This window comes from Antennarius striatus, chromosome 7 (assembly GCF_040054535.1).
Source record: "Antennarius striatus isolate MH-2024 chromosome 7, ASM4005453v1, whole genome shotgun sequence".
NCBI lineage: Eukaryota > Metazoa > Chordata > Actinopteri > Lophiiformes > Antennariidae > Antennarius > Antennarius striatus.
In genome coordinates, this window is record NC_090782.1 from 17,768,844 (window position 1) to 17,794,174 (window position 25,331).

The 25,331-nt window shown below is 39.0% G+C and overlaps 2 protein-coding genes across 3 annotated transcripts in view; one reads left to right on the top strand and one right to left on the bottom strand.

The window, feature by feature from the left end:
• Positions 1-1,878: 1,878 nt before the first annotated feature.
• On the bottom strand, positions 1,879-7,776 carry creb3l3a (cAMP responsive element binding protein 3-like 3a). Of its 2 annotated transcripts, XM_068320230.1 has the most exons (10): positions 7,646-7,776; positions 7,161-7,316; positions 6,753-6,996; positions 6,053-6,186; positions 5,113-5,226; positions 4,925-5,031; positions 3,953-4,021; positions 3,689-3,773; positions 3,181-3,274; positions 1,879-2,317 (listed from the first exon to the last, which is right to left on the bottom strand). In XM_068320230.1, the coding sequence occupies exons 1-10, from the start codon at positions 7,664-7,666 to the stop codon at positions 2,004-2,006; spliced, it is 1,338 nt and encodes a 445-aa protein (XP_068176331.1). In that variant the 5' UTR covers positions 7,667-7,776; the 3' UTR covers positions 1,879-2,003. The 2 variants fall into 2 exon arrangements, with proteins under 2 accessions (XP_068176331.1, XP_068176332.1); XM_068320231.1 differs by lacking the exon at positions 7,161-7,316 and having other exon boundaries at positions 7,646-7,770.
• Positions 7,777-24,310: 16,534 nt separating this feature from the next.
• celf5a (cugbp, Elav-like family member 5a) overlaps positions 24,311-25,331 on the top strand; it is a 185,088-nt gene continuing 184,067 nt past the window's right edge. Inside the window, exon 1 of the mRNA XM_068319564.1 lies at positions 24,311-24,671. Within this exon, the coding sequence (XP_068175665.1) occupies positions 24,311-24,671 (361 nt within the window). The remainder of the gene's footprint in view (positions 24,672-25,331) is intronic.

Sequence of the window (25,331 nt, forward strand, 5' to 3'; positions counted from 1 at the left end):
TATTGATTTATCCCTGGACATTCAAGCTTGTAAATATGTATAGAATAACTAATATTAACTTATCTGGTTTGCAAAAAGATAATTAGTTAAGAGGAAAGTTTGGAGGCCTTTGGGAAGTTTATAAGGGTCTTTGTAAACTCTTCAAACAAACTTCTAATTTGTAGATTAAAAAGACAGCAGACAGGATAACTATGATGATTTGTTTAGGTAAACACTCTGTCTTCCTATCAATCACTGATGAAACTTATCAGGTACTAATCAATGGATACACACAGATTTAGTTAATCAAAGGTTAAGGTACTAATTACACTTGACCCTCCTCAAAAGACCTTGATTAGAGTGTCACATGAAAGAGGATGGGAGGGCTTGAGCTCATACAGAGACAGGAACAGTCAACCATTTAATGTAATGAAGGTAATATTGCAGCAGCTCTCTGAGCGAGAAGTGAAGACACTATCACTGTTACAGGTCCCATATACAGTATATGGGGATTTATTCCCCTGCATACAGATAACCACAAGTCAGTCAGTCAGTCAGTCAGTCAGTCAGTCACTCTGTCCGTCCAAGGCTTTTCTTGCCTCATGATTTGCTTTACATCAGATTCCTCTTGAAATGCAACAACTAGATGACTAGAGGGGTGGAAGACCAATAGAGCAATTGAAACTGCTTCCCCCTGAAGTGTGTGTGGATCGCTGGGGCTCGGAATCTAACAGTCCTATCTGGAGAAACAAATTACTTTGACGGTCTTGCTTTGGCCGAACCAATCTCAATTTACTCTTAAACCTTAAGAAGGAACAAGATTGACTCCAGCTTAGAGTCTGGCTTGTTTCAACCTAAGTGTGTAAGACAGAACATGTTCAATGTCCAGATGCATTCTATGACAAGGAACACGTCATAAGACTTACTGCAAAGCTGCACAATTATTCAGCCTGTTTAAAGCCAAAAATTCAAGTATTAACATAAATACAGATAATGCTGTAGTGTCAAAAACTTTCTCTGACCACAACTTAAATAGATCAAAACAAGACCATTTTTGAATGAATAAGATAAAATCTATTCAGGAGATGTGACATACAAAAAAGCTGACAAAATTAAGTTATTTAAATGCCTTTAATGTTTAACACAATTTTTGTGTTAAAGGAATGGCATTTATTCTTCAAGTTTCATATTTTTATTGAAATGGGAGCCGTAGCAATGGCTTATTATTGTTGTTGTTTTTTAAATTGAATGAGAATAATGCCCACTCATTTTCTACGGTGAATCATTTCATCACAGACTGGAGTCTCTTTTCAATCCTGTGAAGCAGAAATTTGAATAGAAAATGGGATAAAGGACCAGCCAGGCACTGTGAGTGCTGTGGCACAACCTATAAGCTTGCTCTTCATCGAGTAAAAATATCAGCATTTCAATTATTGAGTAAGAACTCTGAGTCATGAGATAAGAGGTCATCTATTTCAACTTTGGTCCAGTTTTCTGTCTCAGTCAGTAAAAGAGTGCTTTTAATAACATGAACGTTCAGTCAGTGAAGTCCATTTGTTATTACTGCAGCAGTTACACTCCACAGAGAAAATTATTCTAGTTTCCTGCTGATCTACCAATTAATGAATTGAAACTAATTCATTAAATCATTCAATGAAAACACATTTTCATAATCATTTGACATTTGTAAAATTATCCACTTGGATTAACAATGTACACATATATACGGGTCTATACAGTTGGGTTTTACCAGTGTTAAACACGTTAATTTGTCCTTTTGTTTTATCAGAGTCACCGTATGACACACAGGTTATATGAATGTGAGATTCAAATTCTTACATATAAAAACAATGTTTCAAAAAAACAAGGAAAAAATATAAAGATGTACTAACTATAAATTAAAGGCAAAAAAGGATTGATTACAACCTAATTTTCATGCCTGTGCAAACATAAGTCTCAGATAATCCATCTCCATTAGGAGGTTTGCGGAATTCGTTTGGGGATCATTTAATTTAATTCAATTTTTACATGTCATCAGCATGTGGTCGCAGTTTGGCAGATCGGTAGGGATCCCAGGTCAAAGTGGTGATGTGCCCACTGATTGGGTTTATATGGAAATGATCCATCGTTTCTTCCTGACTGCTGTTCATAGACATAGGCTCCAAAGTGTTCCGATGTTGACTCACTCCCAGGTTTCCCATAATTTTGCTAACATCCTCGAATTCCTGGTCTTTTGGGAAATGCCGGTGGAGAGGCTCAGATTCCTCCGGAGAGAATGGTGGATCGCTGACATGGTGCACACGGGAAGCCTGAAGGTTCTGCAGGGACCGTGACTGGACTGCATGGGAGCAACATGCAGAGAAAAGAAATTGTGTAACAACTCTGTTTATTATTTTGTGTTTTTAAACATTTTAATTCAATTAATTAAATACATTTTAGTAAGTATGTAGTGTTAATTAATGGTTTGTAATGTAGTGTAATGGAATTGTAGGGGAAAATATAAGCGTTGGCATCTTAGGTATAAGGTAGTGAATAAACTAAGCTAATGTAAGGTAAAACAAATGATACTGTAAATGTGTTTTTATAAATGATTTTTTAAGTTTGACATTCCTATCTGCTGATATTACAGTACAGTATTTAACAAGCCATTTGTTAAATGTTCCAAATCGTAGAGTAAAGAGTAAATGTACTTTCAATGCTACAACTATAGGAAGAAGGTGTGTGTCAATGTGCTTGCATACATGAACACTGATATGGGTGGAACTCAAACCCAGAGACATTAAAGACTCTAAAACTTGCAAAATTCTATTTAGCGCACAGAGAAAGTGAAGCATGGATTAACTTATCAAGGCTGCAAAATAGTTTAGGAAAGAAAATCCTGAATTTGCCTTTTGAGCATAAAATACCATTGATCAGGTATGTATAGCAATAAGTCCAATAATAAGGCTAGACACATAATTATTAATCAGAAGCTGCTGACAGAACGTAATGTTAACACACAGTCTGGTTTGTCTGTGTGTTTGCTGCGCTGTAATCTTTGATGTTTTAAGTTGACAGCAAATCCTCAGACAAGCGAAGCAAACTGTGAGGCTCTACAGGGGAGAGCGCTTGAAGCAGTGGGTGAGACTATAAGCTCCTCAACCATGCTGGATTAGTCTGCAAGTGTGTGCTCAAAGCTACTTGATACCAAAGGTGACTCACTTCTGACTGGACTGTAGTCCTCTAGGCTGACCTTGGGGTCAGAGAAGGGCTTGAGGCTGGGGAACAGGATCAGGGAGAAGGACAGCAAGAGCACCTGAGAAATGAAGAAAAAAGAAATTGCATAAAGAATGTCTGGGAAGGACGTCATTCAGGCTTCACATTGAAAGAGTCAAAGAAAGTTTCAAAGAGTAGAGTCTGGGGAATTGAGAGTGTTGAAAGACACAAGGTCATTTTCAGCGAACTCTTTTTCTGTGACTTGGAAATGCTGTTATTGATCTCATAAGCATCAAATCTGAACTATTTTTATTCTATTGACCAAGGGTGACCTACGTCCCATGTTTCTCTTTACAGAGACTCACATAGCTTGTTTGAAAATGTTTTTCAATAAATAAACTCTCTGTGTTGTTGTAGTTGCTGTTGGATAGATCGATATTAAGTTCAATGTTTTTAACAAACAGAGTTTTTTGTTTTTCTTAATCTCCATGGAACACACAAAGGACATCCGTACCATTATGCACGTCCCAGTCTGGGCTGGCTTGTTAGATGTATTCATGACCAGAGCCTGCAGCCTGCGCAACTGATCCATTAGTGATCTGTGGAAAGAAAGGGAAATAAACAAGACACCAAAAGCCAATGTGGGGAAAAGAAAAGAAAAGTCTCATTAAAAGGGTTTTGAGGCAACAAAGGAGTGAAGCAGTCAAATAAAATCAGGACATTACATGGAAAAGAATGTTTGAAAATGGAAAGGGAAGTCTTTCAGTAAAATGCTCACATGTTGCATTTCTCCAGCTGTGAGACTTTCATTTGCAGCTCCTGGTTGTGTGCATTGCAGGCAGCCATCCTGGAGGTGATAATAGTGCGCAATATGAAAATAATGTCATCTCATCAATTCTGATACTTCATAAAACAATGTGGCGAACTCTGGAGGACATTACACATTACCACCACCAATTGTATTAAACTACAGTGGTACCTCTACTTTTCCTCTTTTCTCCGTCACTTTCTTGGGTTCCATAGTGAATACGTACTCAAAAAGTTATTATATTTGCGCAAAACTATCAGAACACCTCACGGGTCGAGTGCCCACACAGACATGGAGTGGCATCCCTCTTAGCCAATGGGATGCCAGGAAGATACGTAATAGGTAAGCCAATGGCAGAGCAGCTATGAGAATGTTGTGTTCAGGAACCTGTGGGAGATTCGAGTATCAGCCGGTACTGTGTTGTTATTCGAGTATCAGCCGATACTGTGTTTTTACCTTACGTAAGTCGAAATTTCTTTCGTAAGTACGGGTAATATTTTCCTGCTGAGAAATTTCGTAAGTAGAAAATTTCGTAAGTAGACACATTCGTAAGTAGAGGTATCACTGTATATTCCCACCTGTTCAATTCCTGGTCTGTGATAGTTGATATAGACAGATGATAATTTTTTGCAGTAAGCATAACAGCACATGCAAAAGGTCAAAAAACAAACACGTTGCAAGAATGACACACCAGGACCCTGCATTATCACTTAATGTAACTACATTAACAGACTAAGGTTTACCTCAATTTTGCATCAGGAAACAATACAGAAATTTACATTTTGCTTTGGTGAGCATATGTATTGCTGTGAAGAGCTCCAGGTGGAAGTTAGGATTGTGCAAATCTTTCTGCCACCATGTTTCTGGGTTGACAGCCAGTTTGACAGTGTGGTTAGGAAAAATTTCCATCGCAAAGAAAATCTATATGTGAAAGCCTTTCACCTGCTTTCCAGCCCATCAATATATTCCTTCTTCTTCTTCCTGCTCTCCTGGGCAGACTGCTTATTACGAATCTTTCTGCGAACCTTCTTTAGAATCCTTTCTTCATACTGAAGGATAGAAAAATAATACTATGACTTTACATTCCTCTGGGAGATGCTTTCATTAGTTTTTCATAGGTAACGGGTTACCTTGGTAAGGGGTAGTTGGTTGGGTAGAGTCACTCCTTCCTTTGCTAAAAGCTTCTTCTCATCTTCATTGAGAATAAGCTCTTGAATGGACAGCTGCTGTGTGGGTGGTTGGGACTGGTGGTGAGATACGAATACTAATATTTAAACATAGTACTTTTCAATTAAATTGCTCCCCGCCCTACATTTCTTCCCCCTGCCACTCAACCTGCTGTTCTATACCTGGAGACACACAAGGACTAGTCAAATGAATGCAGACTGAGGAACCTTCATCACTTTCATAGCATAGCTATCTCTAAGCAAACACAGGATGAGAACCCAGGTTGCAATCTGTCACACTTTCTTTCCTCTCGTGATGCTGGGCTGGAAAGATGGGATCGATACATGGAGTAAGCTGATATCTGTGGGACTGCGCAGCCACACGTTTCAGAAGAACAAACATTTCTCTGCTTGAGAGAATCTTCAATCATGCTGCTTGGTTTTCTGTGGATACTCCAGTAATCCCCCACAGTCCAAAGCCATGCAGGTGAGACATGGTGACCCATAGGTGTGAATGTGAATGTGGATTATTGTTTGCCTCCATGAGAAAACACACTTCAATATTTCTTTTCCATCACCTTCTCTCTTGCTACGTTCACATGACTGGTGTGATATAGGTCGGTTCTGAAATTGTAATCACTGTGAGATAAATCGGATTTATTGATAGCCCATAAAACTCTTTTCAAAATCGATTGGATCGCTTTTGAATCAGATAGAAGATTTTGTTCACGATTTCAAATATATTCATGTCTGCATGCGTGTAGTTTTGGAACACAGATGCATTCACATTAGAGTTGGAGTCTAGTCCAGGAGTTCTAGTCACATACTAGTTTTCATAAAATCAAAGACGAACACAACCACTAGATCCAGGTACGGTCATAGATCACACTGAAAATACACTTACATGCTCTGGTGTACCAGAGAGTAGCAGATCCTTGACAGTTAGCGAGAAACCAGAGGGCAGCTGGTCTCTATGAACATCAGAGGGATATTGTGTAATCTCTGTCCTGCCCATTGGGGAAGTGGGGTCCCAGCCATCTGCACCCACACCAGATACAAAAATGCACATAAAACTCATGTAAACAAAGATCAGTTAGGCATGCTCACTGCTTGAATTATGTGAGGAAAGAGAGAGCAAAGACGGAGAGCTTACATTTGGAGGCCGAGCATTTCACAAATACTGATTACACTGATTCAAAAATGTGTGCTTCTCATCAGCAATAACATCAGTGATGTGACATTTTCAACAAATGGTTGTTATTCTATGTCTCTGGTGATGCAGGAGGTCCAAGGATTCATGAGATGAACTTTGATACTAATTTATGATATTCACAGTATTTTTCCAGCGATAAACTCGAACCTGAAACTGAAACCCATATTCTCTATTTCAAGTATAAAATAAACAAGAACGAATTAATGGCTGCACCTGACCTTCATGGATTAACACAGAAATTCAATTTCATAACTGATAAGCATTTCTCAGTTGGTTGACACATGGCAAATTGATTCAATGACAAAAAAATATGTTAATTCATTAAAACAACCTCTCAGACTTAAAGTGTATCTCAAAAGGAGCGTTTCATTACAAAATATTTGTAACTCACAGAGGTCAACAGAGACGTTGGTCTCCAGGGAAGACTTAGTTTGCGGCCTTATAGGGAAATACTGAGTATCCACCAGAGGACTCTCCGGACGATGTGGGCTGTCCATCTGGTCTGATGGAGGGTCTTCACTTATTCCACTGTCACTGGGAGAAGGGGACCAGAGAGGTGAGCCTGACACAGAATCACTTCCAGTCAAGAGGGCATTGAGGAAGTCATTTTCTGTCTGTTGGGCTGATGGCAGCATCTGCTGGTGGAAACATTGTCATTAGTCTTACTGTGAGAGAAGGAAAGTGTTTATGAACAAAGAGAACAAAGAGAATGCTGAGGAGGAATTTTACTGTATGTCCAAAGTGAAGAGCTATTTGTTGCATGGATGACTGACATTATAGTTCAGACAATCTCACGTACATTTGAGCCCTGGATTGGCCAGGTCTGATGGTTGCTATGGTGTCCTGTTTCCCCATGACTAAAATTGCAATTGTTTTGAACTAACAGCCATTCGAGCTTATCAGTTCCTTCATTTCTGTCAAACAACCAATCAAGCAGCTCGATGCCATCACATGCCTGAAAAGAGATCACAACGTTTACAGGTAATGTCATGCATGTCTGTGTTTTTTGTAGTCTAAGAGCAAGAATCCACAAGATAAAGGTTTTGTGTACGATCCCACTAGGAGTGTTTTTTAGTGCCGTAATCCTAAATCAACATAATACTTTTGCCAAGATATACATCCGCCTGTTTTTCTGTCATAATCAGACATTCATTAATGTAATAAGATGCGAGACTAAGAAATGGGGTTTTCATTTGTTCTTAAATCTAAAATTTGCTCTGTGGTCTTGTCAGAATAACACAACTAGCAAAATAAGACAAAAAGTTCAATACAGGTTTCATTTACCTGATCTTGGTAGTGTTCCATAGTTTTCTTGTTTCGGTGGGGAACCAAAGAAGTCCCCAAAACTAGAAAAACCAGCTGAAATATCCAATTTGCTCTATAGCAGTGTAGTTTACCTCATTCCTACAGTCTCTGCTGTATCTCTGAGCTCTTCCTCCACAGGTCCAAAGTTTAAACTCCAACACAGCACACCTAGAAAACTAGCTTGCTTTGTCCCTATTGGCTATGAGGTGATATAAACAGATTGGTAGCCAAGAGTACACAACTAAGGAGCATGAAAGGTTTGTCAATGTGGAGACGGAGGACATGATGTCTCCACTAAGATGTAAAACACCAAGGGGGTCAAAGTCTACCGCTTTCTTTCTGTCTTATTTAGATTTATTTTGTTTATTGACTTAAGGATAGCTATGACCTTTAGCATATATTTATAACAAATGGACCTTTAATAGACACACAAAAGAAAGATGTTGAATATTGATAAAGTAAGATCATTTCAACCAATCTCGAACTGTCCGATCAGTGTTTATTAAATCATATCTCATGTGTGTTTTAAATTATACTGGTTTAGTTCATTAAAAGCCCATGAATACACAGTTAGTGTGTTGGTGTGATGTGGCAGTTGGGGTTTTTGTGAAGCAGGAGCAGCAATAGCAATTGTGAAGTCCTTTAAATTGACCACCTGATCAGCACACTTAGATTTCATGGGCACGATAAGCTAGCTGCTAGCTGACACAGTGCATAGATAGTGTCTTACTGGGGCTGGTCTGTATGATTTTTCATAAAAGAATGATTACCTTATCATTATTGTTTCCTTATCTGATGGTGGAAAGTTCCAAAGGGCACAAGCTCTGCCTTTGCTCTGCAAACTGATTTTTGAAATCCTCAGGTCCTCTGGGCTGGTGGGGAAGTGATGTGATTGCTAGGCTGGGATGCAAAAATTCCAAAAGCGTACTGTGCTGATGTGTATAAGCTATCACCTGTGTCTCAGTCTGACAGAACTTCAAAAAATCAATTTAAAGGTGTTTGGAGGACCCAGGCAGGTATTTGACCTACTGTTACATCTCCTATTTTTATATTTAATTTGCCGTATGCCAACCAATGCTTATGCCTGGGGGGAATTTTTAAGGTCATGTTATGTTGTCTTTCCTGAATGAAGAGCCCTGCAGAGGAATTAAGAGCTAAACATACATAATGAATGGTTGAATGGACTCAACGCCTGTCAATGAATGAATTGATATGACATTTGCCAGAGGACTATTAATTCCCCATTTGAACGCTACTTTTCACTGAGTTGCATATTCCAGTACAGTAATTAAATTGGGGGTCAGATGACAACATATTCCTAATTGAAAGTCGTTGGGGTTATGGTAATGACTTCCTCAAAACAACATGCTCACATTTTTAGATGATGAAAAGCAAATGCCAATCATTACAGGAAATGCCAGTATGACAAGAGCTGTAACACCACAAGACCTCAAAGGTGACATGAATAACTTAAATTTAAATTTCATAATAACACAAATTTATTTTGAAAAGACTCACATGAAAATGTTCATAGTGTTATTAAATGTGAGATAATCTGATTATGACTAAAGCCTTTTGGCAGGTGTAATACTTGCTTTCTTAGTTCATTCAAAATATGTTGAATCTTCTGTTTGGTCTAACATTATCTATCATTATTTATCATTATCATTATCATTATCATCCTGCAGTATTTGAGATAGTTGTCATTATTAAATGGGTTACATTGTTAATCTCTGGGAGTCACCATGTTGTATTTCTGCGATATTTGTTTACACAAATTACTCCTTTATTTCTTACCAACACAATACATTTTTGTCTGTCATATTTTTTTTTTTTTGCCATTTTAGATTTTGACCATCATGGTTACTATATCGAAGATACGGTTTTATTAATAAATGAGGTCATACTGAGATTTAGATAAACTTTAATCAGGAAGACATTGTTTTATGCAGTCATAAGCCTGTAGCTTATTACCTCTGCCAATTGTGGGATCTTTTTAAATGTCTATTTTTTGGTTGCAATGATTCGTCAAAAACTAAAGAGCAGATTTCCATGAATGTCACTTGGAAAAAAGGTGCAAAGTTTGATTTTTATTACATTAGAGGTTCAGTCTTAAAGAGTGTGTGTAATATGGTGCCGATCAAACAATATATGCAGAGCCACTAACCTTAACAGATGCTTACAGAACTAGGTTAGAGTAAATGGTGGTGTTGGTACTTGGTGGAGGTGTGCGCTCAAATGAGTGCCATCAAGTGTCTTATTCTTGCTGCACTCATGATTTCCTTTGGTAATTATCAGCTGTTCCCATCAGCAGCATGTTTACATGATCACATCTTTTTTTTGCAAATTGTTAGATGTAATTTTCTCTTCTCCTTTTGTATGTTTGCACCACTAAAGATGTGCTGACTACAAAATCTCTGTGTACAACCGGAGCACCAAAGACTCAGTTACTTCATGTCCTCTGTCATAACAAATGTTTATCTATTCTTTCACTTGTCTCGCCTTATTGAAATGACATTTAAATAACACAAATTCTCTCTGACTGTCAAGGATCCTGGTTCATCAGTGTGAGAGCTCCTCAACCCCTCCTCTTTAGTTGTCTGCTGCGTCTGAAAAATTCTAGACAGATGAGTCCATCAGAAAACTATAAAAATGAAGCATCTTGTACTTTTTACATATACATACAGCATATACACATGAATGTTATGTGTGAAGTATGGTGAGTGTGACACAACATACATAACCGCACACACACACACACACACACACACACACACACACACACACACAACACACACACACACACACACACACACACACACACACACACACACACACACACACACACACACACACACACACACACACACACACACACACGTATATGTATATGTCCTGTCTACTTTTATTTTTATCAATTTCCTGAGGTAAATTTGATAGACCACTGTGAAATTTTTACATTTTTGTAATCTGTAGACTTAAAGTCCGTTGATTAAAAAAAAAAATTGTTTGCAAGGACTCAACAACATATTCATTCAGTTAGTTGACCAAAAATGAAATGTCAAAATGTTGCTAGAAAAAAATGTGGTCAAAACTTATCAATGAACAAATTGAAAATGTTGATGCCTTCAAGGTTCACAAGCTGCTGCCAATACTGTGGGCTACAAACGCAAGAGGAGATGAAAGGGAAAGAAGCCCTTTGTGAAAAACATGGCATGAGCGACCAAAGTTGATGAACCAGGAAATAAAACATGAAATGTACCTTCCAAATGCATTCTATTAGAAATAAGAGTTGTCCACAAAAGACACTATTCAATATCTTTAGCTGAATTATCTTTGTAATAGAATCCGTTTCTGCCTAAAAATACTAGGCATGCCTGGTTCTGGCAAGTCGATACAACAAATTTGTGTCTGATAGGTAGAATGTAAACACCCTGGGGGTGTTATTCTCATTGGTGACATACTGTAACATCACAGCATGCACTGCAAAACTTTGCTGTGAATTTATAGTGAGATAAATTAGTGATATAGTGAGATACATTACTATTCTGTTGTATTTATGTCAGTTACATTCTGTAAACTAAACAGGTGAAAAAACCCCCATTAGTTACGTGAGTGTGGTTTTCGCATAGCTGTAAAATTCTGAATATCACAGTATTTTACATGAAGTAACTGAGTTTTTGGGGCTCAGGTTCTACACAGAGATTTTGTAGTCAGCACATCTTTAGTGGTGCAAACATACAAAAGGAGAAGAGAAAATTACATCTAACAATTTGCAAAAAAAGTAAAGATCTGATCATGTAAACATGCTGCTGATGGGAACAGCTGATAATTACCAAAGGAAATCATGAGTGCAGCAAGAATAAGACACTTGATGGCACTCATTTGAGCGCACACCTCCACCAAGTACCAACACCACCATTTACTCTAACCTAGTTCTGTAAGCATCTGTTAAGGTTAGTGGCTCTGCATATATTGTTTGATCGGCACCATATTACACACACTCTTTAAGACTGAACCTCTAATGTAATAAAAATCAAACTTTGCACCTTTTTTCCAAGTGACATTCATGGAAATCTGTTCTTTAGTTTTTGACCAATCATAGCAACCAAAAAATAGACATTTAAAAAAATACTATACAGTGTAATTGGCAGAGGTAATAAACTACAGGCTTATGACTGCATAAAACAATCTCTTCCTGATTAAAGTTTATCTAGATCTCAGTGTGACCTCATCCATTAATAAAACCTTATCTTCGATAGAAACCAAGACAGTAAAAATCTTAAATGGCAAAACACAAGGAGGCGGAAGTTTGGGAACTAAACCCAACAATTAACAGACATCCTACAGTATTTGGCAGGTGAAGAAGAAATTGCTGTTGGTTCAATTAATTTAGTTAATGAATTAATGAATATACAGCAAAAAGTTTTACAGTGTGACCATATAAATAACTGATTCTACAAAACACGTCATAATTATTCTTGATCAGTTCAGTTTGTTTTATGTAATGCATAAGCCACTTTGTGAATCCCAGTAATACAAATAAATAAATCCCCTTTATTCGATGAAGAAACAAGTCCATGGAGACATCATTACACATTAAGACTCTCATACATTAAAGCTTGTTATGATATAGCATAGTGTTGTGAAATATGTTAACACTACTCTTCATCGCATCATTCAGTTTACCTTCAAACTTTCAGTTTTTCACTTTGTGGTTGGATTGTGCCTCAGGGTCCCTGATTTAGCAGTCTAAATGTATTATTTCAGTTTGGGTGATGTTTCTGCAGTGTTCTTCTGGGGTAAAAACTTCAAAGTTACCATCCTTACAGACATTTGTGGCTAAACTCACAGTCATTAGCGAATGGGGGGGTGTTCTCTATTCTATCCACAGCAGCACTGCTGCTCTACGCAAAGTTTTTCAAAGAAAACCTGAGGACTAAGTGTAATGTTTTCTGATGGGGCAGATGTGCAAGGCAAGTCACAAAGGAGTTTTTCAGCCTGTATCTGGAAAGTTATACCTAGTTAGAGAAGAGAGTCTGTTGGTATGTTTTATATTGGTAGTGAATTCATTAGCTGTGCACTTTGCTTTTGATCCTGATTGTTAGTGAGCTAAAGCTGAAGTTTTTTGGGGGGGATTGTTTTTCTTACTCAAGATGGTTTGAAACAAAACTTCTATCATGTCAAGGCTATCTCTTTCTCTCCAGATACACATGGTGATTTGTGCATATGACAACTAATGTGGTTGATCCAGCCACAATGGCATGTATACAGATTTTTTAAACATAAGTATGCACCTTCCCTCGTTACATTCTAAATAGTCAACATCAGATGTTTGAACAAAGTATAATGAAAAAAAATCATGACAAGCTGTCTTCTTGGACAGGGGTAAATACATGTTAAAAGGGTATCAGCACACAAGAACTCATAAGGCATTTATTTGGACCCAGTTCCCATTCCCTTTCTGGAGTGCAATGAGTCCCTTTTTCTCTAAAGGCACCTCAGTAGTGAGCGCTGCATTCCATTCTCATCATTTGAAGGACACCCAAGAGGCTATTTCATCATGTTCCCTTTGCTTGCATATTGGCCACTGTAGAGCACACTTTGTCATGTTTTATTTACCACATGGACATTCGAGAAGACAGTTTTGCAGCTTTTAAATTGCAAATTGGACCCCCAGCCTCCTCCTATTTCTGAACCTACCATTGTGAGTGAATGTACTTCCTATTTTAAGGGATGACAGACATGTCTCTAATGGACGCTCATATGGCATTTTTGAATGTTAATGGCAGACTTTCAAAGTCTCTTCTATGATCAGAACCACTTTGTAGTTGAGGCTCATCATTTTATGTAGCCTGGTCCACTTTTTCAGTTTTTGCCATTACCAAATGTTATAATTTCAGATTTATGCAAATAGAGCTAGTGTTTTTTCCCCCACATTGACTGTTTTGTGCTTGCATTTCCTATCCTTTTTTTATTAGTGTTTAGAGAACATTGTCATAGGTTATGTAACTATCAGGCTCTTGCAACAGACTTACAGCAGATGTAAAAGCCTGGATTTAATCCCCATGCCTGACTTCAAAGAACTCAAAAAATCAATTGCAGCCAACACAAATCCATCAAATTTACTTCTAGCTCATCCTTTAAGAGACATTCAACCTTTGTCTTGTCTTCAGGTGTAAATGGCCCACCAGCTTTGTTTCACTGCACACACGTCTTCTTGTAAGACATTTTTTTATACCATTTGATGACTTTTCCCAGAGCAAGTCCAACATCAGAAAGAGTGAAAGATGATCTCTGCTCATATTTCCTTTTCAGCACTGTGAAGATTGTCAGTCATAGAGTTAGTTAACACATCAAAACACGCACGCACGCACGCACGCACACACACACACACACACATTGAATTTCAACCAACTTCAAACACAAATTAACAATTACTGTAAAGCACTGATTGCCATTTACTCTACCATTGCCCCTACCTCTCCAGCCCAGAAGTAGGTGTGGATGAGCAAATAATTCTTTTATTAGTTTATCTACTTCATCGTATTTTGTGTTTTACTCGTATCTAGACAAAAACATAGAAGAATCATGTACACTGAACAAAGCAGTCTGTCTGCACTTTGATGAGGGGAAACTGAGATAGAGCCTGCGGTAGAGCGGGCCGTCCAATGTTCTGAGATTGGCGGTTCGATTCCCGCTCCCGCCAAAAAAAAAAACACCCGGAGGTGAGCTGACAGTGGGAGGTGTCAGCTCACCTCCGGAGCACTGCTGAGGTGCCCTTGAGCAAGGCGCCGCCCCCTCATAAGCTGCTCATTTGGGTGCTCCACAAAGGGGCTGCCCGCCACTCTACCTCCCATTGCATGCTCACAGGCCCCCTTGTGTGTGGTTGTGTGTATTACAGGGGCATGTACACACTAATATGCATGCGTGTGATTGACTAACAAAAACTAGAGTGTGCGTTCTCAATTTCCCTTTGGAGATTATAACAATGTATAAAATTAAAATTACGTTTTAGGAATTATATTAAATTACCTGATTAAATAGAGTTGGGGTTTAAAAATCAATTGAACTGTATTTTTTGGGATTAATTGAAGGCTGGGTCTTTTTTGACAGGGAGAACAAGAGGACTATTAGAAATTGAAGACTGTACTTGAACTCAACAAGTAATCCAGTGAGGATTATGCATGCTATTTTCAAGCAGCCAGAAAGGTGGAATATTGATGAATTTAACCCTGGCAAAAAGCAATCAGAGAGCAGAGATGTTCAAGGATCACAAGTCACTAATGGGATTTTGTGTAGGTTTTAATCATTTGATCAAAAGTGAAAATAGAATACAGCTGCCATAAATAAAATAGGAGAGAAAAGCTATCGGGGAATTACGGTAAGTGCATTGCGATAGGTAAAAAAAAAAAAAAAGTTCATGGGGGTAAATATGCCTAGGTTATTTCAATTAAATATAATTCATCTGATGCTACAGCAGTAGCCCCATATTTACACAATTCTGATGGAAATAGAAGATGTTGCTTGCAAGGTAGGAGGACAGTTGCCAGCCCCCTACGTTCCAGAATTGGCCTTGACACCAGTACAGGAAAGTTAGTCACTGAAGAAGGAAGTGTGTCTGAAGCTGAGGAAAGAGTACATTACAGGTGGGGGAAGGGCAACAAATGAGTTAAGACAATCTGTGAGATGTAATGGTTCATACCTGCTGGAGCCACCGAATGTTTGACAAGACCCTGTGATCCCTGTGATTAGATCAAACAATTAAAAACACCAGTTTAGCATCAATGTTCAATGTGATGATAGATGTTTATTCACTGGTTTCAGGATTGACAGGGTAGGGGGGTATGAAGAATACAAAAATGACAGGTTAAAAGCTGATGCTCTCCTTCTGCGACTCATATTTTTCACATAATTACTGGTTTCAAGACACAGACTCCTCTGGGATTCTCTCAGAATGGGACCGGAGGTGTTAAAGTGAACGAAGAACATGAAATTATGAGTGTGTGAAAATACTTTGACTTTCTGAACCTAAGAAATGCAGGTTTCAAGACCATATAAAAGAGCTAAGTCATAAAACAAATGAATGTACTGGATGCAGCGATGCAATATGATATTCTCATTAGGGCGAGTACGTGTGTGTGTTTTTCATACACTTATCCTCCTGTGTGTTTGTCATTGAAAATTACTTCTTCATTCCAGTCCTCTTCCACGCCCATCCTCGGCGATTTCTCTGTCGTCAGTCAGACAATATCGCAAAGCATGAGACATGCTCAGCAGTTGTTAAATGCCTTTTGAAGCGACTGGAATCTCAATTTGAAGAGGCCAGATTCCATCTGCACACAAACTCCCACGTGTGTGTGTGCAAGATGTACCATGTATATAGAGCTGAGAAATGCAGCAGGAAAGTCGCCTGTCTCCTACTAGCTATTTTTCAAGTTGCAGAGCTCTGAATTATCTCATACGGTATGTGAATAACTTACCTTATTACAGTTGTTGGGTCAGAGAACCAATCATACATTGACCCTGGACAATTTGCCTCGAAGTTACACACATTCTGCACCACAGCTCATCTGAAAGATGGAAAATGGGTCACTGGTCTGTGAATACAGTATAGAGGCATAAGCAGTTTTCTCCTTACTTTTCAAATTGATGAGAAATCGGCTTGATTACGCCTGTTCTATGATCATGTTGTGATAAAGGACAGTTGGAACAGAGCCCTGGAGCTCAGTCTATAGTAAGGGGTCGTCTATCCTAGATTGACATCTCCAAAGAGCAAGACCATTATCTTAGTTGGGGTCAGGCCTGCTCAGTGGAATGTTTTCCAGTTGGTGGAATCTATCTTGTGCAAACTTGAAGGACAGCCAGTGGTTAGACTAACCTACAAATATATCTATCCCTTCTTGTGAGAACCTGTAGCCCTCATTTAAATAATTTAAGCAACCTTTTTCGCATGATTTCAAAAGTTTAATTATTAGTATTATATTTCAAGCATAGTTTCTAGGGCTGTCACTTTAACGCGTTAATTAGATTAATGAATTACGCTGCAAAGTAACGCGCTATAAAAATTAATGCAGTTAATCGTGAGTGGCAAGTAAATGCGCAAGCATTTTAAATTTGGCCCATTGAGGGACCCGTAGGCTGCAGTGACGTCACTTCCTACCTGCGCCACTAGTCAAAAGCAGGGTGACTGACAACAGAGATGGACGCGACACAGGAGAGCGAGGCAAGCCCACTCGGACCTTTGGGCGGAAAGTTTATTTCTAAAAAGAACAAAGACAGGACTATCAACAAAAAGGAGGACGAGCAGCAGAGAAGGAGAGCCTCCTCCTGCTGTCTTCAGACCAGGAGGACCAGGAGCCTCTAGCCGCTACAAAGCTGAGCCGTGCGTTAGAATGCATGAGTGTCCACTGGAGTGGTGCGCTGTCCTCTCTTGCACGCAAATACCTGGATACCCCTGGCACGTCTGTGCCATGTGAGACTCTTTCCACTCACAGGTAACATCATTCAAAAGAAGAGGGCAGCCTTACACTCAGACAATGGAAACAAGCTTGTTTGTCTGAGCAACTCGCTCAAGGACGCATAGAGTTGTCTGTTGTCAGTTATTTATTTTATTTAACTCTATTTGTATTGCATTTTTGAGAAATGCACCTGGCCCAATTAGTTTGCTGATGTGCTTGGCCTTTTTTCTTTTGAATGTCATTTATAAAGCACACTTAACCAATAAAAATGTGGATTTCAAATCTTCTCTTCTTGGTGTTTTCTATTGATTAGTCATGCACTGCAATTTTGTAAAGTCCTAGAATTCAAATTCTTTATGTGGGGGCCTTTAGCAGGTATGAGAGTAAAATGTGATTAATTAGATTAATTAATTACAAATCCTGTAATTAATTAGATTAATTTTTTTTATCGCCTGACAGTACTAATAGTCTCCTGTTTCTTGCTCCTGTCGGGGAAACACAAGATTTTTAAGGATATAAAAGCCATACCTGGCCCCTGGTTTTTGCAGGTTGTCCACACTCCTCTGCTACTATATTTATTTAGCAAATATTACTTTTAAATACAGTATTAGTGAAATCAGGATCTATTTTTTTAGATCCTCATTTCTTTGCTCTCAAAAACAGTGTTTTACACCTCCAGGCATGACCATCGTGATAATAGCTACAACTCCGGCAGGAATTGACAAAACGACCACAAAACGACTTTTGTTTAATGTCCAAGAAGTTGTTACAAAAAACCCAACTTGCTGTCAGAATTTAACATGTGTGGGAGGACTGGTTGGACAACTTACATTAATTTTTTTCTTGAGAAACACCTTGCAGCTGCTCACTGAAACCTAAGCATCCTCATCTCAATATGCCCAAACTCAGAGCCAGTCACTACTTCTTTGAAATACCTATACTTCTACACCCCTAATATGATGAGTACCTACTTATACACAAAACTTTGTTGCTGATTTGAGTAAAAAGCCCCCAAAATTGGGTTAAATCTACATACATCATGCAAAAAACAGATTGCCAGCTGCCTGATGAGGCCCAGCATGCAGGGCTATCTACAAAAGGCCGGCCTGTTTGGCTGGCAGTTACTGTGAGAGACTGATTTCTGTCCATAGATTATTAACAGCAAGGCAACATTTAAGATGCAGCTTTAGAGAGCTGGCAGTATTTTCTTTTTAAAGATTAGTCATAATTTAGACATGGTTGTCCTTCAGACTGGTTAGACTAGAGAAAAAAATGACAGTAGAGCACAGCTTCCATCTGGTGGACAGATAATGCAAGTACAAATCAAACCTTCATGAGTATCTTATTTTTATAGATGATACACAGTGGTGGTGGAAAATAAGACTGAACGGCTAAGACAATGCTTACAAAATGCTTACAAAAAACAAAGAAACCACTTAATTAAATACCTGTCAGATGAGACTAACTTCCATTCCATAGATAAAATTTAACATAAGGACATCCCTCCAAAATATTTTCTGTCCATACATGTATAATGGTGGTGGTTATGGTATAGTAGTTGTTTATATTCCATATAGTTTCCATTCTTTGTGATTTGATGTGTTCATTTTTAAAAACAATTTTCCCTAAAATTTTATTTTACTTTTAAGCAAGTGTCCTGGATTGATCGTTTTGCTAGACATGCCAACCTCTCATCATAAACCCATCCTCTCATTATTTTATATGCTGTACATCTTCAATATTACATGTAATCACCTGAAACAGTGACAGTTCCATGTTTGAGTTTTTGTAAAGGCAAATATTATCTGTACAAAATGTACAACATTGAGCCAGACCATTTATGTCTGTGGTAGGATTGTGATTTTCTTTGAGAAAATTCTATTATTACTAAAACAGCAGCAGTCCAAATGATCTTGAAATTGAGGTTGTTGTAGAGGCAACTCAGATCACAGCAGTCACCGAGATTAGCAAGAAAAAACACATCGCTCTGCAGGCTAGACTATTTCTCAATCATGCTGTGTGATGGGTTTCTTTTTAGAGGTCACTTTTGGATGATGGAATTCATTTAGAAAATGTGAAGACTGTTTCATTATTGCTGATCATTACAACTAGCACTAATCATAACCATCTCAGCAGGATGAAATCACATCCTTGGGTAGGATCCATGCAAAATGAGACAAAAAACATTGATGATGGATGATGTATTCAGAATTTTTAGGTCAGTAAAAGTAGCAATGCCACAGGGTGAAAACAATCTGAAAGTCATGCACTGAAACTTTCATTTGACTCATACAAGAAAAATGCATCAAAAATTTTTTATAGCACCAAATGTCAAGTACTCTCTATACAGATGAGTTCATTTCAGATTGATCTTAAATTACTGGTTTACACTGAAATATTAATCTATGTGTATATTGTCATTGAGACAGCTGCTAACGATTGAGCAGCCAGAATTTGCATCATCCAGTCAAAACTGTGCAAAATGGTGAAGTAACCACTAAAGAGTGTAAAAAAAGAAAAGAAAAAAAGAATCAAACAATTCTAATCTACAGTGGGACGACTGGGAATTTCAGAAAAGTTGTGCTGTAGGAAACAGTTGAATCTCTAATGGTATGAGATTATGAGATATATTAGGGTATTTTTAAGAGGGGAACATCATAAATTCCTCTGGTGCAGTACAAGAATATTTTAGTCTTTAGAGAGAAAGCTAATTGCAGTGAGCCCAGATGCAAGAGCCTTTTCCCACCCCTCCTTACGTAGTAACTGCACCCAAAATCTCATTGGATTTAAACATTTGAGATTTCTAGATTCTTATAAGAGTTTAGATTTTTTTTTTTAGCATTGATCTCTGACTTATTTTTACTCTGCATAAAAAGAGAATTTAAAGTACATGCACAGTATTCAGGGTACTTCTCTTTGTTTGCTAAAACAGGAATTTAATGTGAACAAATCCTAACTCCCCTGAATTGTAGGCCGAAAAATCAAAGGTGGAAAATCTGTACACTGTTGTAAGGACAGGGACTTCATGCCTGGAGAGAAAGGCGAGGCATACTAACTCTAAAGTTCAGCCTGCTCTTATCACATCTCATCAGCCTGTTAACTCACTGGTCCATAAACTGTATCCAGTGTGATATGCCGTCATCACATCACACCCCTAATTTTCTTGAACACCATCTTACAGTTGAACAAGCATGCTTTGCAAGGCACAACCGGAGTGCGATGGTGAATTGGGCACCGGGGGACACCTCCAACTCTTACCGCTTATTAAAGCGCAATACACTTTAAGAACTTCAGCATGCCAATCCAAGCAGAGACGAAGTTTCTTTGGCACATTTCACCCTATTCCACACTCACACATTGACTTCCATCCAAACTGAATGTAATTTGACAAGTTAAATCGTGTGTTCATCTTTCATGTAGGCTACTTTGTGCTAATGTGCGCTTCTTACTAATGTGTGTTTCTGTGTTTGGAAAAAATATTTAAGTGGATTACTCCATGTGGAAAACAATGTTGTGTTTGGATAATTAGGATGTGTCTGCCTGCCTGTCTTACTGTATGTCTACAAGAACACACAGAATGCAAAACGACCCCCTTTTCCTGCCTTTATCTCCCTCCGGGGTGAGCAGATCAAGCCAGGCTGCCTCGCTCTCAAGGTTCAGACTGGTTAACAAGCAGCAAAATAAGTGCTAGCCAGTTAAACTGTATGTAACTTTTTAGTTTGTGCTAATAGTGTGACCTTTATTGATTTCTTGTCTCTGCCTTCAGCACAGTGAAACACTAATGGCATTGGTCAATAAAAAACCATGAAGTGGAAGTTCTCAATATCCATCCCTTTGAGGGCCACATCCCTAAAAATAGCACCTCAACCTCCCTGTTAGTCCCAGGAGTCAGTCTTATGACAGTTCAGATCTTTTACTCAGTTGCACGACATCCCTGTCTGAAGCAAGATGGCTGACACTCTGAGCCACGGGCCAAACATCATCTGACACATCTGCTCTGACTTCTCTCTCTGGGCCAACTCCCATTCAGGTGTGTGTGTGTGTGTGTGTGTGTGTGTGTGGGGGGGGCACATCCAGCGAGTTCCCCACCTCATCGAATCAATACATTCATAACAAGATGAACAAAGCATGAAAAAGTACTGTGACTAATCGAAAACAAACAGCAGGTTCAACAACTGCATCTTGAATGGCACTCTGGGTCCCACTGCTTCACAGAATTACATTCACTTCTCAAAAGAAAGAGTTCACAATGTAAAAAAAGAAGTGTTTGTAGCTACCGCCCACTGTTTATTGACATATGGACGGTCAATGTGCAGCGCTGCCTGTTGGTATCGTTCCCTCAACATTTGCACTTATTGAGCTTTGCAGAATATTACAAGCGGAGTTCAATACAGCTGAAATTATCCCCACTTCCCACCAAGGCAAAACATCTACAGTACTCAGAAACTCTTGTCTCTCTCCAAGCTTCTCAACCCTGAACATTGTTGACTCATGTGTTTCTACCGTGTATCAAGGCCCTTTTGGGTGTTAGTCTTTGCTTGATTTTTTTCAGGTATACTGCTGAATTCAGAGCGACAGAGGCAGCTGAAGGCGTCTCTCTCTCACTCGGTGATGCAGGTATTTGTTAAGTCAAAGTTCGGGGAGGGGATCCCTGTGGTGCTGCTTCTCCACAGTAAGAGAAGCAGCAGCCAGCGGCAGTATTGATTCACCTCGCAGCCCTGAGCCTGCTGTCACAGACTGTATATATCACTTTATTTAATCCACCGTTAAATAGACTATAATTAAGAATCTGTCCAGTTGAGGTGTTGAAGTTAACGAGTGGTTTGTGGCTAGTTTCAAGCCAAACGACACCGCCTGTTCTGCATTATTCCACTTTCCCTTAACGCTAAATGAGACTTTTTTTTTTAATGATGGATGTGGATTTGAGTGCTATTGAGAATGTCTGCACAGGAGACAAATGAAAATATAAGTCCTTTTGCTATTTTTACTTACAGTAAGTCTCCCATGTGTGGTTTTTTACCTGCAGTCCCTTTAAGTCCAAGTACAGTATTTGCCGCACTATAAGGCACACCTAGGAGTCTTTAATTTTCTCAAAAACCTACAGTGCACTTTATAATCAGTGCGCCTTATATATGAAAAAAGTTTTAAAATAGGTCATTCATTGAAAGTGCGCCTTATACTGCAGGAAATACTGTAATGACAGCAGGTCGTTGGAACAAGAAGGTAATAGCGTATCTTCACTGTGAGTGAGACGAGGCTCTGGGGCATGGTGGGTGGAGTGGTGGTGGGGGGATGAAATGATGAAAGAAAAGGCAAAATCAGGATCAGATTAACAGCTTTCTAAAAATTCTTACATGAATCTAAAAAGGAGTCATATGTGTCGCCACTAGGTATAAGGAGAGAAATGATGACCACTGGATGAAGGGGCCAGGCCTGAAGCAGCTGACAGGTGTGTCCGATGAGTCAGTTGTTCACAGGTAAGCAGTGATAGGTATCAGTGGATCAGAGGGAGGTGGGAGCGAGCAGGAGAGTCACGCCCTGGAGTCACACAAACACCAGCAGTAGGGAGGAGAGGAGAATCTGCTGATCTTAACTTTTTGTACATTTTGTTCTGCGTACTGAACTGAGTCCAAGTCGAGTCACGTGCTTTGGGAGTGTTTTGATTGTGAAAATGTGCTCTTTTCTCCAAACTGGTTTAGAATATTATATCTTTTCCAACCACTGCAGTAACTTTGCCAATTTTTTAATCAATACTATAGTCCTTTTGCTCATATGTGACTAGAATGTGTTTGGTTTGTAGGGGAAAGGGGATTAATACAAATTACATGGATCGTGATCTGTACAATCCTGATTTAGACCACTTTATTATGTGGTTTTAAATCAAATTCACTGATTCCTTATGTTGTGGTATCAGTGTGGACAGTCAAGATCAGAACTCATGGTCTGTCTCCCACTGAGCATGCTCACACCACTGTCTGATCAACGATGGATGTAAACTCAACAAATAAATAGTTCAATGTTTTAATCAACTCCTTCATTTTTAATTCAAGGAATAAATGCTTATGTGAATATTTTAGTAAATTTCATAATGAATTGACATAAAAATAATATCTTCTGTTATTCACCGGTATGCTTGTAAGTAAATGTAAATGTGAGGTTGTGGTTCAACTCTGTTCATTTTGATGTCACACCAAACAGATCAGATGTGAGAGAAAGAAAGAAAAAAGGAACCATTTCATTTTTAAATGCAGTGTGAATATAGCTGTTATGACAGTCAGCACAACCCCGCAAATATAGTGCTGCTACAAAATAAAATAAAAATGAATGAAAAAAAACCAAACAACTTCCATTGAGGGCGTGATTTATATTCTCTTTGCTTATACCAATACTGGTTCACGTAGCATCACTTTGAAAAGTGCCTCTTACGTTTTGACACGTTGCAGAGAGGAAACATAGGTGTAAATAATAAATAACAAAGTAAGTTAAATATGGCTGTCATGGGGTGGCGCAGTGGGCGGCGCTTTCGCCTCACAGCTAGAAGGTTCAGGGGTCAAATCCTTTCTGAGTTTCTGGGTTCTCTTCTGACTTCCTCCCACCGCCAACAACACGCAGTCCAGGTGGATTGGCCATTCCAATCAACGTGAGCGTGTGTGACTGTTTGTCTTTCGTGTGGCTCCATGGTGCACTGGCGTCACGCTCGGAGTGTCCCCTCGTCTCCTGCCCGTAAGTCAAGAAGGAGCCATTTTTAATGATTTCACCTGTAATATTCCTGACATTACAAGTAGAAATTCTTCTGAGAATATTTTCTATAGTTATGCTACTTTATTAGTCTATGACTATTAAGGATTTACAATAATTTTTTTAAGAACAGTGTTTCACAAACAGTCTCCCCCTCCGCCTCCACTGGTCGTTATTTGGCCTCACACAGTGCCATCAGTGCCACTAGGTGTCGCTGCTGAGCCTCTAAAATGGTTCGCTTATCCCTTCACTAGACCCCCCCCCCACACACACACACACGCTTCCTTGGTGCTGTGTGCGTGTGTGTTGTGTGTCGGATAGAAAAAGTCAGCCTGGTTTCCAGCTGAGTGCTTGCTCTCTCACAGTGTGTGTGTGTGCGTGTGTGTATGTGTGTGTGATAGTGTGTGTGTGTTGTCATTATTATCCACTCTGCTCCAAGCTCAGAATGGCCAGATTCACTCAGACTGAAACAAGAAGGCAGCACCATCCTCAGCAGCCTCAGCCCGCTCACTCCAGCCTGGTTTTCACCGGACCGGGATCCCTGCCACCGACCCAACAACCACTACTATTTATCCCACATCAGCACCAGTACCCTCAGATCACATTCCCGAAACCCATGAACGGGTCAGAACCCATTTCAATTCATCCGGAGAGTGGCAACATGAAAGACCAAGATGCCATTAAGCTGTTTATCGGGCAGATACCGCGGAACTTGGAAGAAAAAGACTTGAAACCGCTGTTTGAACAGTTTGGGAAAATCCACGAACTGACAGTTCTAAAGGACCGATATACCGGCATGCACAAAGGTAACGTGTCCCTTCCCGAATGGACCGAGCGTGTCTTAATATTTGCTTGTTATTATTTGTACTTTTTTAAAACTAATTGATATTTGAATGGAAACAAAAACATGCTTCTGTCACTTTTTTTTTTTTAATTTTTAATTTTTTTTTTTAGAAAAAACAAAAACAAAAACAGTCCTAGCCTATTCCAGATATCAGTTTCTTATTCTAAACAATTCATAAAATCATAATGCGCATCTATGCCTGCAGTCCGACACGTTTTCATCTAACATTCATGATGTTTGCCATTTTGTCTCAGTTCCTATTTTTTTTCCACAGCCTAGTATTTTTAGACCAGATGGTTATCTCATAAATTTAAGTGGACAGACAAAACAAAAGGGTAGATTAGTGTTACAGATATTATACGTATACTTGTAGTATCACGATGGTTTTGTTCATGTCGTGTATCTCATTGGAATTAAACAGCATTTTCAAAAGGCGCTCTTAAAAGTGGGGCAGAGGCGCTTGGAACGATGCATTTTTTAAGAGCCCACCTCTCCCAGCCGTTTGCAGGAGGGGCTGCATCTTTTATTCATCCATAGGTTTTCTTCAACATCTCCCCCATGTGTGTGGAAGCGGCTGGGTGCAAAAAGTCGACCCAGGGATTTGAGTTCAGTATCGCAATAT